At 48.9% G+C, this 22821-nt stretch overlaps 1 protein-coding gene across 1 annotated transcript; it reads left to right on the top strand.

The window, feature by feature from the left end:
* The first annotated feature begins 6605 nt into the window (after positions 1 to 6605).
* Positions 6606 to 13178, top strand: RHOU (ras homolog family member U). The gene is made up of 3 exons (XM_088534846.1): positions 6606 to 6942; positions 7640 to 7698; positions 10200 to 13178. Exons 1-3 carry the CDS (start codon positions 6606 to 6608, stop codon positions 10653 to 10655), a joined length of 852 nt encoding a protein of 283 aa, XP_088390972.1. The 3' UTR covers positions 10656 to 13178.
* Positions 13179 to 22821: the final 9643 nt, after the last annotated feature.

Below are 22821 nucleotides of genomic sequence, written 5' to 3'. Positions count from 1 at the left end.
CACAGCGTGTTCAGAAATACCCACTCTCCTCCCAGCTGTGCCAGCCAGGCCAGGGAGTCAGGCTGGGACTTGTGAAACCTGGTCTGGCCACTGGCCTGGGACCTTCCACTCGGAAACACCTGAAACCTGATGGGGCGGATTTGCATGGAGGGATCTGCTAGCCTGTTTGCTCCAAGCAGACAATCTTCCCGCCGACCCCAAGTGAATCACAGCCTTTTCTCCCCCGCATTTGTTTCACCGTGCAGCAAAAGAGCAGCGGAGGCTCCTTGCCCTCTGCACAGCTGCCCTCAGGGTTGTGGCTGCCAGTGAAGCACAGCCTGCTCGCCTGCAAGCAAACCGACACTTGTGCTGGGTCAGGCCAGGGCTTAATCCTCACCAACAAGATCAGAGCAACTGCTTGCAGAAGAGATTTTTAAAACTGGAAAAGGACAGGGAATTTCAGCAGCCAAGGGACTCTTCTGCATGCAACACCAAAATGTTGCAGCCAGAAAAGAAAACAGCAGGAGAAATAATCTTTTTTTTTTCTTTTTTTTTTTTAATAGCAGTCAGCAAAAAATGCGTGGGCCAAATGGAGACACATCATCACAGATCCGTGAGCTGGAGCTGCTCTGACTTGGGAGGGTAGGTGTAGAAGTCAACACAGGAGGCTCCTTGAGGAGCAGATAGGACTTCCTCACCCCTCACCTCACAGTGCTTTCATAGAAATCTTTCTGGTTAGAAGCTGCTCTTGCACCTTCATGAGACTTGGGTTGATGCAAGAACATGTTTGGTCCACCCTGAAGTGCCCCAGGAGCTATCCCATAGGATGACAGGGAGAAGGTTAAGATATCCAGAATATGAATCTCTGTTTCCACTGGTTGTTGACCATTGCGGCATGATCTGGGCTTGTCTTATAAAAGCGTTGTAAGACATCACTCAGCATCATGAAGCTGTTCAGTGTGCTGGTTCTTTATGCGTATGGAAAATCCATAGTTTATGTGAATGGGAAACCCAGATAGTTTGCTATCTCGTGTTCTCCTCTCTCTCTTCCTATGGCAATGTTGGCATAGTTCTTGACAAAAAAAGCATTTGCTGGGACTTGTCTCCTTCTGTCTCATTTACTCCTCAGTGTCTCCCTCAGCTGCTCTCACTCTGCCTCTCTAGGCTGCCCTTTGGCTGCCTCTTCTCATTGCTCCAGCAGTTTTGATCACATCATCCTCTCTCACAGCTCATTTGCAAACTGGGGCCTTATTCTTCAATACAGCCCTGCATTTAAAAATATCACAAGGAAATATCCCTGCACTTACTTTATTGACACATAAAAGTGTCAGCAATTTTAGGTCTGGCCTTTCTACCATTTCTAGGTCCAGAACCAAGTTCTCCGTCTCCCACTGCAAACCTGGAATCTTCCCCTGAAACCGCCCATTCTCACACTGCATGATTGGGTCCTTAAAACTGTTGTGCCGCCAGGATGCACATTCTGGGGAGAAAACCATGCCTGGGAGGCTGCTCTGCAACGTGGCTCCTGCTTGAAACAGCTCTGAGGCCTCTGAGGCCTGGTGAGGTGAGGTGAGGTGTCCGTGTGCAGCACGAAGCTGAGGTGCACGAAGGTGTGCGATAAATGCTGGTTAGGGAGGAGCTGTGCGCATGGGCTGCTAGGGTCCATCTCCATTCACAGCATGAAAATAAAACAGATGTCTGGCATAATCCTGAGAGGCAAATAGGTAGGGTCTTTTAACTTGGCTGGTAAGGAAAATGCAAATAATTTCTTGTGTACAGAAAATATCAATGAGATACAGATGAGTCAAGAAACACAGATTATGACACTGAAGATTGGGGTGAGAGTGTCCATGGGAGATGGTGGCTTGCAGTCTAGGCTCAGACTAGGGAGAGCATGAATGCCATGGAGAACTAACTGTGATTCACGAAAAGAAGGAAAGAAGGAAAGAAAAGAAGGAGGGAGAGAGGGAAGGGAGGGAAAAAAAGGAGGGAAGGGAGGGAGGGAGGGAGGAAGGGAGGGAGGGAGGGAGGGAGGGAGGGAGGGAGGGAGGGAGGAAAGAAGGAAGGAAGGAAGGAAGGAAGGAAGGAAGGAAGGAAGGAAGGAAGGAAGGAAGGAAGGAAGGAAGGAAGGAAGGAAGGAAGGAAGGAAGGAAGGAAGGAAGGAAGGAAGGAAGGAAGGAAGGAAGGAAGGAAGGAAGGAAGGAAGGAAGGAAGGAAGGAAGGAAGGAAGGAAGGAAGGAAGGAAGGAAGGAAGGAAGGAAGGAAGGAAGGAAGGAAAACTACAACAACAATAACAGCAGAGCAGGGCAAAGAAGATCCATGTTGCAGATACCCTCTCTGCTCCAGGTTCCTCAGAGATGTGTGTTCAAAACAAGGTCTCTGTTCAACTCTCACCGTCCCCACCCATGCACAGCATGTTGCCAAAGCATGTTTTCTTCTCCTCTCTCCTTCAAGCTGTCCAGCTCAGTTTGTGGAGTTGCCTCCTGCTTATTGGCTGTCCCTATAAACAGGCAGTGCTGGTGCAGAAATAGCATGGTGGACTGTAAGGCCCTGTGAACAGGAGCACAAGGGGGTGCAATGCGTGACGGAGCAAAGGCAGCATCAATACCTTCATTATTTGGGTGCTGGGCAAAGCCAATACTGCCTATGGAAACCCTTGGCCACCTTTGCTGAGATGACTGTGCCCAGCAGTGCCCACTGCCCTGCTGGTGCCACTGCCATCATAACCAGCCAGGAGCGGCCGGGGCGAGCAGACAGGCAGGAGAGCTCGGGCGTCCATGCACCCCGAGGGCTGGGGGCAGCCCCAGGGCGGTGAGGGGCTCCGGGACGAGGTGGCAAATTGGCGGCCGTCACACAAACTTTATGACCTTCAGCAGTTGTGAGCCAAGATTGGATGAGGAGGGTTTTGAAAGCAAGACAAAGAGCTCACCTCCCATGGTGATATCCCTGCAGAGCCGCCGCAGATAGGAGGCTCGGGCTACTTTGTTTCCTGAATTAACAGGAATTCGTGAGGCTTGAAGCTATTATGTTTTGGCCTGGTTTGCTTGTGGGTTTTTTTTTTTTTTTCAGGCTTATCTCAACAATCCTTTTTGCCTTTGAATTTTTGATAGTGTCTTCCCAAACACAACTCCACTTGAGGGGTGGGAAGATATTATGGAGTTAATAAGTGTCCGCTACTGATCCCACTTCTCAGGTACTGGAAACTTCCCTGAGGTGGTTGTCTTGGGTGATGAGAATGTTCCTTAAAAGTAGTCCTGGAAATGTTATTTTAAAGTTACAATTCAAATATATAATGAAAACAAAAACACTTCTACATAGTATATCTCATAATACAGTGTCACCGGGATCCTGCCCTTTGTAAAAAGCAGGGGTTCCTCACAGGCGTTTGCTTTCAGAGCGGGGGGCCGTTCTCCTGGCGAAGGGCAGGATCGTGGCGCGACGCCGCAGCGCGGGCCGCGCTCTCCCCTCGAGCAGGCCGCGGTGCACCACGCCACGCGTGGCGCCGCCGCTGCCTCGCGCCCTCGCCGCTCACCCTGCGGGGCTTTTCGAGTTTCTGTGAGGAAAAATAAAAAGAAGAAAGCTCTCATTCTCCAAGGCCTGCGTCCAACTCGTATTTTCCTGTACCACAGGGGAAATGATAAGCCGGGATACAACAATGACCTACTTCACGTCTTGATAAAATCATTTCCCCTCTCTCTCATTTTTCTTGAAGAATAATATTTGACTAGCACGAGCACGAGAGATAGAGCGAGAGCTTTCCTATGAGCTCACTGATAATGGGGCAAATTCAGCCCTGAGCCAGACAACTGCTACACTGTTGACCTCTGCGCGGTTAAGCCTGCTTATCCAAGCGCTCAGCGCTTGGAAAACAACAGGGTTAAAACCTGTGAGATGTGCCTGTGTGCTAGGAGTGCCGTGGCCAAAAGCTCCGAGGACAGCAACTATCCATCATGTATCTGTAAATGAATGTGCCCTAAGACACAGTCAGGGAGCTGCTCACATCCGTGTGTCCTCAGCTGGGTCATATTCCAGTCTGGCACTGGAGAGCACAGCACGTCCGCCTGCTTTCAGCTGGCATGGTGGGCAAAAAAGATGGAAATCCATCTGCTGCATCGCTTCAACAGGCCATGACGCACTGTCCGAGATGACCAGCACGGTGGCATTTGCCCTACATTGACTTCCAGCATCAGCCCACATGCCATTTCACAGCGCTATCAAGGTAGACAATTTATGGGATGCTGTCAAGATTAACATCCATTTGCTAATAAAGCAATCCATACCCTAATCATTCAAGTTTAATTATTTTTCCTTTTTTCTATTTGTTTCCTGGCATAAATGTGGTGTCAGCCTACTCTGTCCTATGGAATTTTCACTGATTTCTTGTTCAAGGAGGTGGAAAGTTCCTCCGAGTTCCCAGCAGTGGAGACCTACAGACTGCTGGGCTTTGCAGGCGAAGGGTGGCAAGCATCTACACACCAGGATGGAGGCTCCTCTTGACAACTCTGCTCTTCAGGCTCAAGGGAACTTTCAATCCAAACTCATGTTTCTTGGGCACTGCTCAGAGACTGAGGAATAAACCCTCACAAGGAGTTACCACAAGTCTTACCTCTTGCCCTTGTAAACATCTTTTTATTTTTTTTAAAGCCTGCCTTGTCTAGTGTAGGGATGCAGTTCTATGCAGACTCAGAACGGTGCACAACAGAAATGGCCAGAGAGAGACTATTTGTTTTTAACTGAGAACAAGTGTCTCATTTCCTCATTTCCTCTTTGCCTGGGTGAGGTAGGACGATCTATAACAACTTTTGGTCCTTGGGTAGCTATTCTGATCGGCGCTACCCACACAGGGCTACTCCTACCCCAAGCTGTGCGGTTCACTGTCGAAACAGCTTTGCTGCTTGGGCAATTGCCACACCACAGCTCTCTCTGACTGTCCCAGACTTACAGCAGAGCCCCTCTGCCAAGCCTTCTCATCCATCCAGTGAAGCATCTCCTGGGCTTTAATAGCCTAATGCTGACCCAAGCAAACCCTGAGACATTGCGCCTGAGCGGCTGCAGGGTCACGCAGGATTGCGGAGCAGCCCCTGGGACAAGCACCACAGCAGGCTGCTGTGGAGGTCACCACTGGCAAGAATAGGCTGTGTTAGCTTGAAAGCAGCACAACTGCATCCGTATCCCGGGGAGTTAGCTGCGCCAGCACTGTTAAAGCAGTTCAGTGGTTGCGCGTAGACAGGCTATAATTAAGCACAATTAAAACAGAATGCTTTTGTTCTAACCTAAGCAACCCCATGAGGACCTGCACCAAAATACCAAAAGGTATGAATTAAGCCATTTCTGTTATTCTGGTACATGTCTGAGCGTAGGCTGGCTCCAGTGCCAATCCTCCTGGCTCTGGATCCTGGCAAAGCACAGCCACCTGGGTGAGCTTCTCTCAGGCTTCATCACGAGTGGAAAGAGTACATGAAAGCACATGGTGGGGAATCATTTCTTGGTGGTGGTGTGTAGGGTCTGTAGAGGCAGAAGGATGACAGCCTTCTTGCAAGTCTGATGTTTCCAGCTCTTTCACAGTGGTGGCGAGTCTGGCACAACTGGCAGCAGCTGCGGTGCTTGCTCCAGAAGAGACCCTGCTGCATAATGTGGATTTCCAGTTTTGGTGAGGGAAAGGGAGCCCATCACACCGGATGGTGTGGGAACTGAGTGGTGCTGGAAAAGTTAACCAAAACTTGACTCTGCCCTAGAGTTACCATCTCTGATGCAGGTACATCGCTCAGGCTGCCCAGGCTTTCTGCCTGAAACAAGGACTGTAGCACCTATAGCCCACGACTCTCTGGGAGAGGCGCATCATGCGTGTACAGTGCTGCAAGAGTCACAGAAGAGCCGTGCATGTGCATTAATAATTGCCCTCATTTAGGTTAGAGCCAAATCTATTAGCAACGTTTTATTTTCTTCCCTCAACTGCAACACTTCCCGAGACCAACCCACGTGAACGGTGCTGAAAGCGCCCTCGCTCGCTCCCACCGCACGCGGGCCCGCTCAGTCCCCGCGCGGCGCTGCAGGTGGAGCGCGCGCTGCTCGCACGGCACACGAGGTGCCCGTGGCTCCCGCGGCGCCGCGCCCGGCCCGGCCCGGCCCGGCCCTGCCCGGCGCGTTGGGCCGAGCCCCGCTGCCCCCCTGGGCCCCGCTGGGGCCGCCGCGCCGCTCGCCAGCGCGGGCAGCACCGGGCGCGCCCGCCCCCTCCCGAGCGCCGCAGCCAATGGGTGCGGCGGGGCCGGGCCGATCGACCAATGAGGAGCGCGCGCGCCGCCGCCTTCGGGGCGCCGTGGCGCCGCCTGCCGGGCGGGACCGGCGGGGCCGGCGGCGGTGCCGCCGCGCGCGGCTCCTCCTCCCCGCGCCTCATTATGTCACGCGGCGGCGCGGGGCCGGCGCGCGCGACTCGGTAGCGCGGGCGGGAGAGGCGAGCGCAGCGCTCCGGGCTCCGCCGCCTCCCCGCGCACCGCGGCCAGGGCGCCGGGGTGGCTTCGCGGCGGCCGCGCCGCGCCTGCCGCCCCGCCGCGGCCCCGCACCGCCCGCCCGCCGCCGGGCCCCGCCGCGAGCCGCCCCGGCGCCCCCCGGCCGGGCGCCCCGCGCCGATGCCGCCGCAGCAGGAGGGCGAGGGCGGCTACCTGGGCAAGCCGGGGCCCGGCGGCTGCGAGGTGCCGCCCGTGCCCCCGCGCCGCGTGCGCAGCGGGCGGGCGGCGGCGGCGCTCGGAGCGGCGCTCGGCGGGCGCTGCCGGGCGGCGGGGACCGGCGGCGGCGGCGGCGCTGCGGGCGGCGGAGCCGGGGCGGCCGCCGGGGCCGAGCCGCGGCGCAGCATCAAGTGCGTGCTCGTGGGCGACGGCGCCGTGGGCAAGACGAGCCTCGTGGTGAGCTACACCACCAACGGCTACCCCACCGAGTACATCCCCACCGCCTTCGACAACTTCTCCGGTAAGAGCCCGCCGGGCGCTGCCGCCGCGGGGCTCCCGGCTCGCACCGACCCCCGGCCCGTCGCGGTGTCAGCCCGCGGCTCGCACCGCGCACCGGAGCGGCGGCGGCGGCGCGGGGGTCTCGCCAGCCGGTGCCCGCGCCCCGGGGGCGGCCGGAATCGCCGGCTCTGCGCAAAACTTGCAGCTCTCCGCAGAAACGGGGACCTCTCGAAAGGGAGTCGCGGGCGCCCGCATTGTCTCTGCAGCGCAATCGAGATGCGGTTGCAGTGGGAGAGGCTTTGGCTGTGCTTCTTCCCTTTGGATCTGCGCGGGGGATTTTTTTTTTCAATTATTATTATTTTTTTCCACCAGACTTCTTGCAAATGTAAAGAGGATAATAAACCAAATCCTCTGCAGCAGGAAAGAAAGGCCAAGTGCTTGGCTCCCTCTCTGCCAAGCTGAGGTTTGGTCTGGGGACTTGCTGCCTCCTCACTTGCATTGGAGTCAATTGGAAAGCCCTGAAGGGCCCAAATGGTAGGGACAGACTCAGCTACGGCTCTGCTAGTAGTGAAATGTAAACTAACCAAAGACTGTCAGTGCTGAGGGATAGCAAATCTTCCTTCCCTTTTCCCTTTTTTATCCTTTTTTTATTTTCTTGGGAAATGTATAAAGTTGAACTCACGACGCTTTTCCCCCTCCCTCCTCCTTTCTCCCCAAAGCTGTTGTGTCTGTCGATGGGAAGCCGGTGAGACTGCAGCTCTGCGACACAGCTGGCCAGGTCAGTGAAGCCACTTGCTTGATTTCAGGGATGGTGGGAGGGAAGAGGTTGTCACACGGAGTAGCCCTGTTGATGACTTCATGGGTTTGAAAGGGTTCCCAGTGTTTGATCGTTTTATTAAGCTGCTTGCGTTTGTGCTGCTGTGCGTTCACCCCACTGCTCCGTCCAGCGTGTGTGAAAGGTTGGGGGCTGGGGGCATCCCGTGCCTCCCGTGTGTGGGCTGGGCACAGACTGCTGCTCTGCTGAGAAAGACCAAGTTACTGGGGCTTGGAGGCCACCTGGGTTTCTGCCGGCCCCTGGCTGTGCCCCCGAGCAGTGCACAGCACTCTTAGGAAGGAGGTTGAGGCTGGAAGCTGGAGGTGTTTCACTACCTGTCTCCCCTCTGGGAGCCGTGGGATTTAGGGTTTTAAATAGCTGATAGCTGGGTAGATCTGGGTTTACACCTTCACCGAAACCACCCTGGAAAATCTCTGTGGCCTTAACATACAAACCTATTTAGATGAGTTGTAACTGGGCGCCCTACTTAGGGGAGGAATTTGAAGGGCCTTGATGTCCTAGACAATACTGTAGGTCTCGTTCTTGTGCCCTACAAACCCAAATTTATGGACTCCCAACAGCCTCCTGTGGAAGATAATATGAGAGGAAACAGCAGATCTGTCCCATGATTTAGTGCCTGACCGATGGGGCGGGCTGGTACAATAACATACTCTCAGCCTTGGTCGAGACACACTCATGTGCAGAGTGTGGCAGGTAGAACTGCCATCGTAGCAGGGTGACAGCCCATGAAAGAGCAACTGCAGGACAGATCGGCAGGTCCTGATCACCTCTTGCCTTTGCTGTTGTTAATGGCCAAGATGTTTGTTTAATCTGTCCAAGTGCAGCTGGAATGGGTATAGGCATTGAAAATCCAGGGTCTATCTAAAATGACAGAAGTCATCCTGAATAAAAGACACTTTGTTAAAACAGTGCTACTGAAATCTGTGGCTAAAAAAGACACTCCAAGCAGAGTGACACTGTAGGTTTTTTAGTGTCATGAGCCCAAAGAGAGGTAAGTTCTCCGCAGTTCCTGTACTTATATTGAAAATGTAGGAGCATACATGGAATAAAATAGAATAAGGGGTCTTATCTGGGTAGAAACCTATAGGAGCAGAATTTGGCTTGCAAAGCCCTTGCATCCAGCTTTTTAAGGTTTCTCGCACTGCAAGAACAGGCAGTTACGTGGCAAGGTGCTGTTCTCTGAATGGTCCTGTCACCCTGTACAGAGCTGGACTTTGCAGTAAATATAGGGTTTCTCTCAAGCCAAATGGTGAGAGGCTGCTTTCCTGTGAGGCTTAATCTGGGAATCAGGTGAGTTAATGAAGCTTGCTTTCTTGGCTCTTCTACCGTAAATCGTTGTCTGTCTCGGAGTTACTGCTGAAAAAAATTCATTCAAGTGCAACGAGACTTTTGAGGCTTCCAGTGGGCTTTAAACTGCATATCGTAGGCCTTCAGAGGCTTTAAAACAAAACCTCAAGTCTTGAGAATTCCACGCAACTTGCAGCTGAGCAGTAAAACCCCGGCACCAGAGAGATGTGCTCAATGGTGTTTGCTCTTTGCACTTCTTTAAATTAAGAGCTTTTGAGAACACGGTGCATTTTTAATTAAAATGTCACCGCAGTTGAGGCAAACCCTACCTTCTCCGGCGGCTAGTGTTACTGTGCTCTTATCCCACTGTCAGCAGGACAGCGGAGGGCAGGCGGCGTGGAGTTAACCCTTGCTTGCTGACGGAGTCAACCCTTGCTTGCTGCTGCGTTCTTCACTCCCAGCCCTTCTGGGAGCTGCTGCCAGGATCAGCATGCCTCTGGGGCCAAGCCTTTGCAACCCTTAGGTGTTTGGCTTTCTTGTGGCTGACTCCTGAAGCTGAAAGAGGGGCCTCTCCTTCTTCTAAGAAGGAGGAGGGAAAAAAAAAAAAGGCACTGGGAGAGCTGTTTGGGGTTTGTTTGATGTGCCATGGATGGGAGGGAAAGGCAAAGCTCTTAGGCCCCGCCATTGGCATGTTAAGCCTGCACATTGTGATTCCTTATTGCTGCCATCAGATTTAAATCCCCAGGCACAAAAGCAGGGAAATTATTCCCATATCCTGTAGGATATTGTTAAGTAGTCAGCTGCTTAAACCCATCCCAGCCCGTGTGCACTTGCTGCCACTTGTCTGCTCTGCTGCTGCCCGGGTGGGTGTCTCCTGTCTCGGGCAGGAGTGCAGGCGCTCGAGCTCCGCGCGCGCTGTGACTCAGCTGCTCGGTGACGTCACCCCCGGCAAGGCAGATCTCTGTAAAGTGTAAAGTCTCTGAAGTCCCTCCTCTCCTTGTGTTTTTAGCCCTGTTGCCTTAACCTGCTTGCCTTGATTTTGCCCTTTTGCTGATCCTCAACTTCTCCAAAAGGGCGAAGCAGGGAATACACCCAGGAATTCTTTATTTTTTTCATGCTGTTTGTATTGGGTGCTTATGCAACTTCCTTCTCCGCAGGATGAATTTGACAAGCTACGTCCTCTGTGCTACACCAACACGGACATCTTCTTGCTGTGCTTCAGCGTGGTGAGTCCTTCCTCCTTCCAGAACGTGAGCGAGAAGTGGGTTCCCGAAATCCGATGCCACTGCCCCAAAGCGCCCATCATCCTGGTTGGGACCCAGTCGGACCTCCGAGAGGATGTCAAGGTTCTCATCGAGCTGGACAAGTGCAAAGAAAAGCCGGTCTCAGAGGAGGCTGCGAAGCTCTGTGCCGAGGAAATAAAAGCTGCGTCCTACATTGAGTGCTCTGCTTTGACTCAGAAAAACCTCAAGGAGGTCTTTGATGCGGCCATTGTGGCTGGTATTCAGTATTCGGATAGCCAGCAGCAACCAAAGAAATCAAAGTGTAGGACTCCAGACAAGATGAAAAACCTCTCCAAATCCTGGTGGAAAAAATACTGCTGTTTTGTATAGGAGTTGCAAGGACACAAGTGCTGCTCTGGGGAAATCAAATAGAGGCTATATTAGCTGAAATCTCATTCTGTGTTGTCCTGAGTGTATAGTGTAGATCCGTATGTATGTGTATATGATGCTACTGGATATCTCAGTTGCCCTTTTGAGGGTGGCAGAAGGATTCTTAGATAAATAATTACCAGAAATCAGGTCTGGCCTCAAGTTTCATGACTAAAATCTTTCATTCAGGAAGAATTGCACCATGTGTCTGTGAGGTTAGAAGGATTTGTACAACGGATTTGACTTCTTGTGCCGTGATGCAAATGTGATGGGGAGGAACAAGTCAGAGGCCTTTGCTGCGAGGGCTGTTCATGAGAAAAGCGTGAGTGACTGGACGGTAAAAGGGAAAAATAACACTGTGCCTCCTAACTGACATTTTTAGCTTTAAAAACCCACTCCTGCTCTCTTCTCCATGTCTTCCCAACGCAACATTCTTAGGGATCACTTTAAAAAGGGTGTGCAAGAGGTGTAATCTATGCGCAAATGCCGTAGCTGGAAAGGTCACGCATATACCTCCAGTCTGCTGTTAGGGAACCTAATGCATTAAGGAACTGACATCTCATTTGTCACCTCCTGACTTGGAAATCGTTTTCTCCCATCCTTCCCCCATCTTTCCCAGGCAGTTGTATGGAAGTCCAAGGAACATTGCTCAGCTTTAACTCATTGCTTTGAACAGTGGTGAGTTCCTCTGTATTTATAAGACATGACGATAGTTCATCTATTTCAGCTAAAAGGAATGTAAATGTTGTTGTGTTGAGTTTTTAAATTTTCTTTTCCGAGCTGTTACAAGTATCCATGCAGCATCATGCAAACTGCATCTGTTTTTTTAAGTCTGCAATCAGGAATTACAGAATGCCCCTTCTCACCCTTTTAGGCTGCTACGCAAAATAACAAATCGGACAGATAAAGATTATAAGCCACTGGGCTCTAGAAACTGAGACTGTTGTGTCCTCCTCGCCATGCTGATTTTGACCAAGTTAATGTTTCCCTTCTAAAGGCAACAGTTGCTTGTTGTTGAATCTTGTCCAAGATCACACTCTGGGAATTGGCCGAGGCCACTCTGGAAACTTAACTGATAATTCCTTCCCAGATCAGTCCAACAAATTAAAGTGAAATGTGCCTAAAGAGTTGCTGGGTGATTAACACAACATGGAATTGAGTGTGACCTGCTCTTTGACTAAATCTGATTCCTGCAAAACAAAGCCTAATTCCAGCCCCCTTGGGCTCAGGAGACCTTTGGGGTAACGTGACTCTCAGCAAGTGTCAGTATTTTAAGTTATTCTGCAGAAAATACTTAGTTTGTGCTGTCTGTCTGTCTTTTTATGACCTTCACTGCTTTTTTTTCCTAGATACTTCAAGATCAAGTTATACTCTGGCTTTCTTCTTTTTTCTTCCCTTTTTTTTTTTCCGACTGTGGCTCTAGCCTTCAAGTGACCTTTTTCATAGTCTTAAACTAAACTGCAGTGACAGAAAAACTGAACCTATTTTTTTCATCCTAAATGAATCAATGCCTGATGTAAAGAGCAACTGTGGAAGCCATTGGAATTGATAAAGCTAACCAGAGTTTACCTTCTGGCCCATTAAGGAAAAAGACACTATGTAAATGCATTCTGGGTTATGTTGGCAAGCTCCACAAGCAATATTTTTTCCTTCACCACAGCAAAATCAGTGCAGAATGCATAATATTCCAGCCCTGAAAACTTTGAAATGGAATGGAAATCTTTACATGGGGCCTAATTCAATAAAAATGTGTTGGCTTCTGCACTGGAAGAGCCTAGAAAAGCAGATCCCATAGCACAGAAGCTGGATGCCTTTAACTTGGTTGCATCTGGTCCATAATAGTTTAATGTTTACTAGTCATGAAGTTAACACCTGAGCCTTTATATTTTGTACTCTAATGTTTGACAATATTTCAGATACACAGTCATATTATCATCTTGGGGAAAACCCTCAAGCCACGTTTCTCTTAGGTGCTTTGCTTCTCTGTAAAATGGTCTCAGTTGACCTAAAATGTGTTTTTTGGAAGGGGAAAGGCTTGAATCTGAGCAACTCCCACTTGCAAAAATAACAGGATCTGTTCTGCAAGATCATAATGCTTTGTATCCTGCCATACTGGAAGCAGTAGGTTATATTTTAAAAGCAGCCTCTTTCGTAGTCTGGAGTAGCATTACTTCTAAATGTAGCCAGCTGTGACTGTTTCAGAAAATGTGATGTACATACAACTTGTTATAGCCCTTTACTAGGTGTATGTAAACTGAGGTCTAATAACTTTATGAAGACTGCTCTACATGGGGCTACACAGGGTCTAGGTTTTAGAATATTACTTTTAAAATCACCAGTATTTTATGAACGCAAGTGAGGGGGAAATGTCTCTATGTAGTCTATAATCTGATGTGCCTTATAAAATTCTCTTCTAAGTGTAGGCTATATTCTGAAAGAAATATTTCATGTGAAAATGATATAAATGAGGTATTTGGAAATAAATTCTCATCCGCGTACGCCTCTGCCTCTTCTGCCCGCTCCGACCAGGCCGGGGGGAAGCGCCCGGCTTTTCTTAGCGCTGTTACGTAAGGGCCAGGCCAGGCCTGCTCGGGTCGCCTGGGGCCTGCGCTCCCTCGATGGGAGGCGAAGGCTCCGGCGCTCGGGAAACAGCACCTTCCTTCTGCGCTCCCGGGGAGAGGCGGGAGGGAAGGGGTGGACGGGGCCTTTCTGCCTCCCCCCCTGCCTCGGCACCTGCTCCGAGCCTCTACTGAGGGTGCTGGGAGCTTCACGTTCAACCCTGCAGCCGGAGCTGAGCCCTTTCTGCAGGAGCTCCGAGGCTGGCATCACCCCTTCTTGCGCCCTTTCCGACTGGGCTGAGGGTCCTTTTCCCTCAGTTCCTTCAGCTTTTCATGCACGCTACGTGCCTGGGGGCTTAGGCAGGTGCCCGGCTCTGGCATTGGGGCCAAGCACGGAGGGTGCTGCTCGAGGTGCTACACGGCAAGGCTTGGTGGCCTTCTGCCTCTGCCCGTTTTGGAGGGGGTTGAGGCTGCTGGGTTCACGGCCCCTCTGAAAGCAGGGCAGGTTCAGCCTCTGAGCACATGACATGACAAGCATAGCCCCAGCAGCAAGAAAGTTGGGGAAAATTCAGACACACGAGACGTTTCCCACCTATTCTGTTGCTCCAAGTGTGCCCTGGAGAAGCTACAAGTTGGGATGTTGGGAAGAATTGAGCCTGTTCCCTTGCAAGCTCCATCCCCTTGAGCAGCCCCGCGCACACTCAGACCAGGGCTGCACTAGACGTCTTGTTCACCTGGGTGACCACCACCCACGACCCTTCAAGCACTCGGGCTGCTTGTTGTACAGTTCAAGGAAAGGTGCTTCATCCTGGGCTTGCATTTGCAAACAGTTACCGTCCGGAAGGAGATTCACATGCCATCTTTCGTATTGCTCCTCACCGTTTGAAATGAAGTCCTGACTTTTCTGTGTCATTAACTAATGCAAAGCGGATTGCTCGCAGCCTTGTTTGCTTTGTGCTGCCAGTGCCTTGACTGCTTGCAGGGTTCGTTTCTGGTAAGTACCTGCTGCTTAACCACAGCTGCTCTTGCTGGTGCCTTTGAAGAGTCGTTGCCCATTGGCTTGTGCAAGTAATCAGAAACACATTCCTGAAATGGGATCCGGCTTCAGCTGGGCTGCTTAAAGTCTGGGTGTGCTCACTGCAGGCAAACTCACCACACCTCTGTGTGCTGACTTGCAGAAAAAGAGACTATGTTAGCTGAATACTCCAAATCTCCTGTTCCTGGATTTCTGTGCAAAAACAATAGTACTGCCTGTGGTATGTTGCTCTTCTGCTATATGGGCTGATGCTGTATGTGTCCTAATGCATGGACAAGACAAAGTAGGGGTTTTCCAGTTCTGGACATCCTTTATGGCATGGTAACTGTGCATGTGTGTCTGCTGCTGTGATCAAAAGGTTCCTTTGGTTGCCCTACCTGATCTACTGAATGAGGTGGCAGCTGAGGCTGATAAGAGCATATTGAAGTAAGTCTGCTGTAAATAAGGTTTACTGGGATCACTGAAATCGCTGCTACTTTGTGATGGATGAAAGTTGCCAAGAGGGGATTTTTTAAGGGCTTTAGAAAAAAAAGTTTTTTTTTTTTTTTTTTTTTAAAAAGAAAACACCTTTATCACTTTTCCCTATGTCTTTTTTGTGTTGGCCACCTCCAGGGTGTCATTCAGGGCCACCTATAGCTGGGCCCTTTACAAATGTGTCTTTTGGATCTAGCTGAGAGAGGGTGTCTGTAAGGAAGTCTCACTACCCTCTTTGCTTATTCTCCCCCCAGACATCAGACAGTGACCGCCAGGAGACAGAGGCTGCTGGAGGGAATGGCCTCTGGGTCCGGCTACATGCAGCTGACTTGATATCATTGTATGTATTGTGCTTAAGTGTTGAACCTTAGTTTTGCATGTGAGTGACCTTATAGATGAGCAGCTCTTCTTAGCTCTGGTAGATAATCCATGTGCTCGAGTAACTGTGCGGAAGAGACCTCCATCAGCTTCAGGTTAGTGATGGCCTGTCATGCAGCAAAGTAGGCACAGGGGCAAGAAGCAGCTGCTCAGAAAAGAGTAAGATAATAGAAAGCTCAAAAGAATGGGTAAAGGGTCTCCTGGGCCACTGCGATAGAAACTACTATTACCTCCTTCAAGCACAAGTAGTTTAAAAGCTGAATTAGACAAACAGATAGAGAAATTAGGACTGTTAACCTTATTTTACAACTGTATTTTTAGGAAATCTCATAGCTGGGGATAGCTGGAAGCTGGGAGAAAATACCATTGCAGACTGGAGGGAAAAGTCACTCTGTGATTGCTTCATTCTCATATTCTTCCTTCAAGCATCTGCACTGTCTAGGGACAGGATACGGGATGAGGTGGACTTTTGGCACCATCCAGTATGACTGTCCATATGTGTTTAAAGTTTTTGAAAGAGTGGGATACGTTTCAAGCCAACAGCAGGGCCTTGAGAACCAATAGGACCTGCTGATCATTAAGCTTCCCACATTATGAGCAGCTAGTGGGAAGATGTAATATGATTGGGGTAGCTCACTACCATCAAGTGCGGTCCTCTGTGGTACGAACTGGGGAGCAAGCAGTTGTGTAATCCAAGGAATTTTGCCATCTGAGGGGATAGCATTCTCCAGTGTTACGGATTTATTTCCCCCCTCTCTTTTGACAGAAAAAATCAATGGTGAGTATTAAGAAAGGTGTAAAAGCCCAGCTTGGGTTTTATACTTTCTTAACTCAGCAAGGAAAATGTCCCTAAAGGAGGGGAGGGACTTGTAACACAGCGGAGCGGCCCATGCTGGTTCTGCAGTGTAGCCCTAACAGTGCTTCAGGTACTGGCAGCGGGTGCCAGATTCAGCCAGCCTTTTTCAATCCTGATTGTATTATATGGGAGGCTAGGGAGGACTCTGAGCTCAATGCTGAAATGCTGAGGTCAACAGAGTTGCAGACCTATGAAGCTTTCTGTAGCATGGAAAAGATTCAGAAGAGGGGATCCCTGTAAGCTTGCAGAGTCACGGGTGGGCTTGTAGTTGCCATGCCTGTGCGTGGCTCTTTTCCTCCTAAACTCACTGTGAGAGATGAGTATTGATCCTCTACTGTTCCTTGGAGTCTTGGTGCTCTTGATCTTCCCCTGAGTCTAACCCATCTGCATACATACCATTACCATGAACCAGCATTAGTTTATACAAATGAGTTAGTTTAAGTGTCCACCTCAGGCTCGAGCACTCGGCTAAGGCAGGCTCAGCACGCTGCTTATTTCGAATTGTTTTGCTCGCTCTTTCTGAAGTGCCTCTTGTCATCACAAATCTCCTTGTATATCTATCTCACACCTTCAAATCCTGGTCTATTATTTACTCCATTAATGCCGGGTGTCTTAAAAAAAAAAAAAAAATCTTTCTCTCCAGGATGCTAATTTTAGGAGCAGTGACCTAAGAGGGCTGATATGGATGCTGGTGCATGGGATGAAGCAGGCTCCTTGTCCGGACAGCTGCTTGTTCTCCACACACCAGGGATGTCCCTAGATGCGTGCATGCTGCAGGCCCTCCACAGCCACCTCAGTGGTGTTGCAGGCCTGTGGCAGGGCTAGCTTCTCACGATGGCAGGCAAAACAAGCTCCAGATGGAAATGCGATTTTTATGTTTCGCATTTCCATTTTCAAATAGCTGACGGAACGAAAGCTGGGTGCGCAGAGGCCCATCTGCACTGCTTTGCTCCTGGCAGGCACTTGTTCTCCGATAGTGCCACAGAGATAATAACACCATGAAGCAGCTGCACTGCCTGCCTTTGCCTCTGCTTCGTGTGGTCTCTCAGTGCAGAAAGACCAAGCAAGACTGCTCTGACAGCAGTATGTGAACAGCAGCTTCCCCCGGCCTCCCTCTCTTTCCAGGGCCTCATGTCTCTCTTCCCCTCCCTGCATCCCCCTCTCTATAGGCTATTTTCCCATTTATTCTTAATTCAAAACGGCACTTTGCCCGAAGTCTGCTGTTCAGCATTTTTTATGCTTCCTGTATCGCATTCTAGTATCTTTTGAGCTTTGTGCCTTTCCACATTTTAATTATAAGCTCAGCAGGCTTCAGGCTTTGCTATTCCTCGGGGCAGTGAAAAGCTACTCCTTTTTCTTTCCTCTCCTTGTCATAATCTGCAGCAATCAGCCTGGATGAATTTTGGGGAAAAAAACGGGCAGCATATTGCAGAACAAAAACTAAAGATTGGCTGGCGATAGCAAGGGGGTAAAGTCTTTCGCTGTGCTTGTTATGGCCGTGCAAGCCTGTGATAAGGAGGCACCGGGTGCCAGCACGCGGGATGACTGTTGACATCTTGGGGTGAGGGCATGGTGTCTGCTCTGCGGCAGGCAGAGCCCTGGCCATTCTCACAGGGCTTTGAAGTACCCTCTGACAATCTCCATCAGAAGATAAGAGGGATTTCTAAGGGAGGAAGGAGTTCCTGAAAACGGTTTCGGCAGCACGTATGTTTATCTTGTCAGTGTATCCCAGAAAGAGCACAATACCTGGCTTGGTGACACCCAAGGAGATAAGTGGCGTTTCAAGCAGAAAACACAAAGCAGTGTGGAACTCCATGGGTTTTTTTGGTTTGTTTCTTTTATTTTTGCTTAAATGACTTTCCTAGCACCTAACTTGGGCCTACAGCTATACTAGGGATACCAGTGGGTACATCCTTGCCTGGTCCTTTCAGTGCCTGCTTATGGATCTGGTGCTCATGAATGTGTCTAGTGCTTTGCCATTACTGTCTGCCTATACAGCCATCCAGGGAAGCCAGTTGCACAAGCCTGACACAAAACCGCATAAATAAATATTTTATTTGCATTCATTTCCTGCTCATTTTGTCAAGTGCCCTCTAGGTCTAGTATTGTAGCATCTGGTGAATATCAGTTTACTGATGACCAGGTGAATGCTGGTGAGACCTTAGCCACCACTTTGCTCTGTAAAACTCAGACATATTTGCCTTTTCCTTCCCTAGCTGAAGAGTTCCAGGCTTTCTGGTGTCTCCTCCTCATGCAGTCACCCCATCCCCTTGATCATTTCGCTCCTCGTCCTCTGTGCTTTTTCTAACACCACCATCTCCTTTCTAGCAGGAGAAGAGCCGAACTGTGGGCAAAAGTCATAGCATAAGTTTTGTATTTCAGTACTCTTCCTGGGAAAGCTCAATATTTTGTTGGTCTTGTTTCAATGACCTTTGGTGTTGGATCTTCTGAAAAAAATTTTGGAAATCCAGTCATATTATGCCCTGTTCCTGGACCCTGATTTTCCTTGGACTCAACATCATGCCTGCCAAGGTCCAGCAAGTTTTGAGTAGGGTTTCCCTTCAGAGAAACTGTGAGACTCTTCCCTAACAGGCCGTATGTACCCACGTGGTCCATGCCCTTTTTCTTTACTGTAGCCCATACCCTTCATATGGTCATAAGGGTCATAAACTCATTGTTGTGAGAGCGGTTCAGTGCTGTAACGGGGGCAGAGAGGATGCTCAGGGGCTCCTCTGATCATTGTTTGTCTGTGAATGAGATCTTGCAATGGGTGGAAGCAAGTAACAGTGATGAAAGGACATGGGTAGGGAAATTTTCCTATCGTGCCAGAGTGCTACCAGGGTCCAGTATGCTAGGCTGAGATTTTTCAGACATGGCTCAAGTTTTTGCCCACTTCCTTTGGTGGTCAGCTAACCAGGCCTTCTTTGACGGGCTTGCCGATCACCCACCTAGTGGAAAGGAGGCTGTTTTACAATATTTTAAGTCTGATTGCAAACATCCCCAGTCACATTTGAAATGTTTGATCTTAGAACTGCAAAAATGCTCGAGGTACCTCAGGTGGGAGGCACAGTACAAACACACAATAACATTGTATTATAAAAGTGTTTTGACAAAGGAATCTCCATACTCACATTAACATATAACGTTAAACTGGTTTAGACTGGCTAGACAAATATTTTGTGCAGGATGTATCATTTGCCAAGTTAGAATGGAAACAGTAAATACTATCAAAACGACATTGAAAAGTTCTTCACAATAAATTTGGTCATGAAAGGCCCTTGTGCTAGTGTAATATTTACAGTGGTGTCCTAGAAAGCAGATCTGGACTACTAATTTTAAAATATTCCTAATAATCTGGGAGGTTGTGATTGCAGCTTTTCAACAATACATATTGGTTATTTTCGACTTCAGGTAAAGGAAACACTTGGCTAGATTAGCCAAAAAAAAAAAATTAAAAAAAGCATATTATTTTAACCACTACCTTTAGCAGTAAATGTGCAGAAGTAAAAGGCAGGTTGGGCTCTAGCCTTTTTTTATACAGGCTAAAGTTCCCTTGTCATGATGGCGGTTTTCGATCAGGATGTGAGCTGCGGCCTGTAGAAATGATAAGGTATTTTACGTTTGCAAATCAAAGCAGGCAACTTCTACATCCAATGCTTTTGATAGCAGCAGCATTAAAATAAGGGTGAGAGATGGACAGGAGGCATTTGGCAAGTCTGACAGAAGGATGTCTTGATAAGCACTGTTATTGTTGGGATCCAATCCAGATCTTTAGAATCCTTCATCTAAAGGGTCAGTTAAAACAGTCACTGAACACCCTTGAAAATACAGCAGAGCAGTCCTAATTAGGATCAGATTGTTCTGGCTAGAGGCAACTTTTCCTGGTAAAACCTTCTGGCGTGAACCAGGCCTGAGCAACCAGGAAGCAGCCAGAGATCTTCACTGATCAGCAGTGGTTCAAAGCTAGTGAAAGTGCCACAAGGACTTTCTTATGTATCTTCGACCTCTATTTACTGTGCAGTTGAGAACTTTAATGCTTACAAGGCTTGAAATCTGACCTATGTTTTGGTCCCTGAAGACCAAGCAGGAGAGAGAAGTGTAAGAGAAATGCAAGTGGCCATGGTGGTAGCTGTGGGCAGGATCAAGGCTGGGCTCAGTAGTGGCCTGGGGCTGGTGGACGTTATCCACAGCCTCGACAGATGTCATTTCTGTAATAATCAGGACAAAAAGGCACTTGGGGTTGGGGAGCACTAGAGCAGGCAGTCCTTGTTTAACCAAAGCCCCCATTTGCTTTGTAGTTGAATCTATTGACTTCAGAGGGGTTTCCAAAGTGAGGACAGCAATTCATATGCAGGTTCCTATTCATTTTCTCCTGACACTTTGTATTCCTCACCCAGGCACTTCTGTTTCTGATTAATTAGCAATCAGAGTGGCAGAAAGATAGCACAATCTGGTGTTTATAAATAGCTTTGTCTCAATAGGAGGACCAGAATGGAGGACACGTGGCCCTTAAAATCCTCATGATAGAGTTTGGGGTTGCCTTTTTTTTTTTTTTTCCCTTCCCCTCCCCTCTTCACTTTTCCTTTTTCCTCCTAGTTGGCAGTGTTGTCCCCAGGAGTGATGTCACTGATTTATAATTTCCCTAGATGCTGCAATCAAACTGGAGTTTCTGCTTCACAGAATATTCCATTGACTCACCCAAGTCTCAGCAGCCAGCATGCATTGATTTTCAAAGTGAACACTTGAAGGGGTGAGTGGGAAAATGTGTAATAAATAAAATAGCAGCATTGATAATGCTCATTTGGAAAAGGAGATAATCTCCTTTGTTTGCACTACCACATGTTAACGGGTGAAGCATCTGTGACACTTTCTTAATAAAGCTGGCACTGGATTTGCCTTCATAGCCTAGAAAATCCCCTTTAATCTTGTGAAACGCTATCTCCGTAATAAGAAGTATATCATGGCTGGAAGCACTTTGCTCATTCCCCTCTATTGTCTCGATCAGATGTGGTGCCAATTTGCAAATATTTAGCTAGATTAAGGCATTAGGTTTGTTTGAGGGGAGGAAGCATCATGTAATGGGAAGAGAAAGAGAAGAGACGGGATTTATTATATAAATGGGTTTCCAGACACCTATTACTCAACACTTAGTCTTTGGTTTTATTTCTCTTCCAGTCACCTTTGAACCCAGGCAATGGAAGCTTTCCCGCCTCCCCTCAGAGCTGCCGGTAAAAATCGGTCCTTCTGGGATGCATGTTGCCATGTTAGTTAAATTAAAATCTCACTTAATTGCAATCCTGGAACAGTGCTTGAAGACGGGGTTATTGTGGCTGATTGGAGCAGGAAGGCTGCAGTTTCGTGTGCTCCTCCGTGCAGGCAGATGGGGCTGCGTAGGGGAAGAGCTTGAGGAAACCGAGGGGGAGAGAGGTAGAATTCTCCCCTGGCAAACTGGGGCTCTGGCCTGCGGATGCAGGCCCCAGATCTGCTCCCACTTAGGCTGTGCAACTCTGAAGTCAGTTAATTTACAACAGCCCTCTCTGGATTTACTTCCATGTAATTGATGGCAGACCCTGGTCCTTTTTATTCATTCTGCACCTAGTCAGTTTAAAGGGTCAGGGAAAATATCTGAGGAACAGAAGAGCCTTTGATCTTTGGGTTAGCATTTCTGTTACACTTTACGTACATAAAGGGCTGTCATATCCTTTGGCTGCGAACTGCTCAGCAAAGACAGCATAAGAAGGAGTCTCCATGATGCTGAAGAAGTTTCTGGGATGCTGTCCTCACTTTGGAAACTTCTCTGAAGTCAATAGCTTCAACTACAAAGGAAATGGGGGCTTTGGTTAAAGACAGAGAAGCACAAATCAGAAATGGGGAGAGGGTGAAGATGGGTTTCCACCTCCATTAGACCCACTAAAAACACTCCGTTCATATTGTGGAAAGCAAAATATTTAATGAACACTGTTAATTAGCAGGTCTTCTCTGCAGAGATTCTTGGTTTTCCATATCGGAGAGCAGCATTGCAGACACCAGCACTGTTATTGCAATACACAGTATAGCAGTTGCTCACAGAAATTCATGTTTGCCAATATGTGCCATACACCTATGCTAGCTCTTAATTATTCTAAGCATAGAGATTAAAAAATAGATAAGGAATTTCAGTGCACTGTTCACACATGCTGGTTTGTCTAACATCAACATTAATACTGAATATCACCACTGTTGCAGAATGTAAGAGGAAGTGTCAGGAGGGTTTCAAAGAGCTAAGATATATATAAGTAACATCTGTTCTAAATACTCACTGGAGCCCGGGTAATAGGAACAACTTGTATTGACTCTATCTGAGCATAACTCAGCTCTCATCTCTGCTTTGCAACTCACTTGTAGCAGAACTGGACTGGGATTAGAGGGATGATTTTCAACACCACTTGTTACGAATGGCAAGGCAATGTGGCTCCTCCAGTGTGTGAACAGCTCAGGTTTTAATTCAGAGACAACCATTCCCACACCAAGACCTTGGCCACACAGAGCCAACTGGGGTCCTGGTTTTCGGATTAGCCTATGGGGGCTTTTTAGCTGGCTTTCAGATATGCCAGGATAGCCAAACTGGGCCAACTGCTACATGTTTTAGAGTGTGAAAGAGGAATGAAGACCCCTGCCAGAGCTACTAGTGTATTAAATCAGGTGCAGATAGTGCAAATCAGCTTCTAATGGCCCCATGACCCAGCCTTGAGCTGCAAGGTGTGAATGAAGGTGGCTCATAGGCACAGAGGAATTGCCTGAGGCTCTGCCTCCACAGAAGAGAAAACTTTAGGTAGTGTGAGGGGT

Source organism: Tinamus guttatus, unplaced genomic scaffold (assembly GCF_059628265.1).
Source record: "Tinamus guttatus ecotype Peru unplaced genomic scaffold, ASM5962826v1 Tinamus_guttatus_pri_ptg000601l, whole genome shotgun sequence".
Lineage (NCBI taxonomy): Eukaryota > Metazoa > Chordata > Aves > Tinamiformes > Tinamidae > Tinamus > Tinamus guttatus.
The sequence above is the reverse complement of the archived record's forward strand: the minus strand, read 5'-3'. Positions and strand labels throughout refer to the sequence as shown.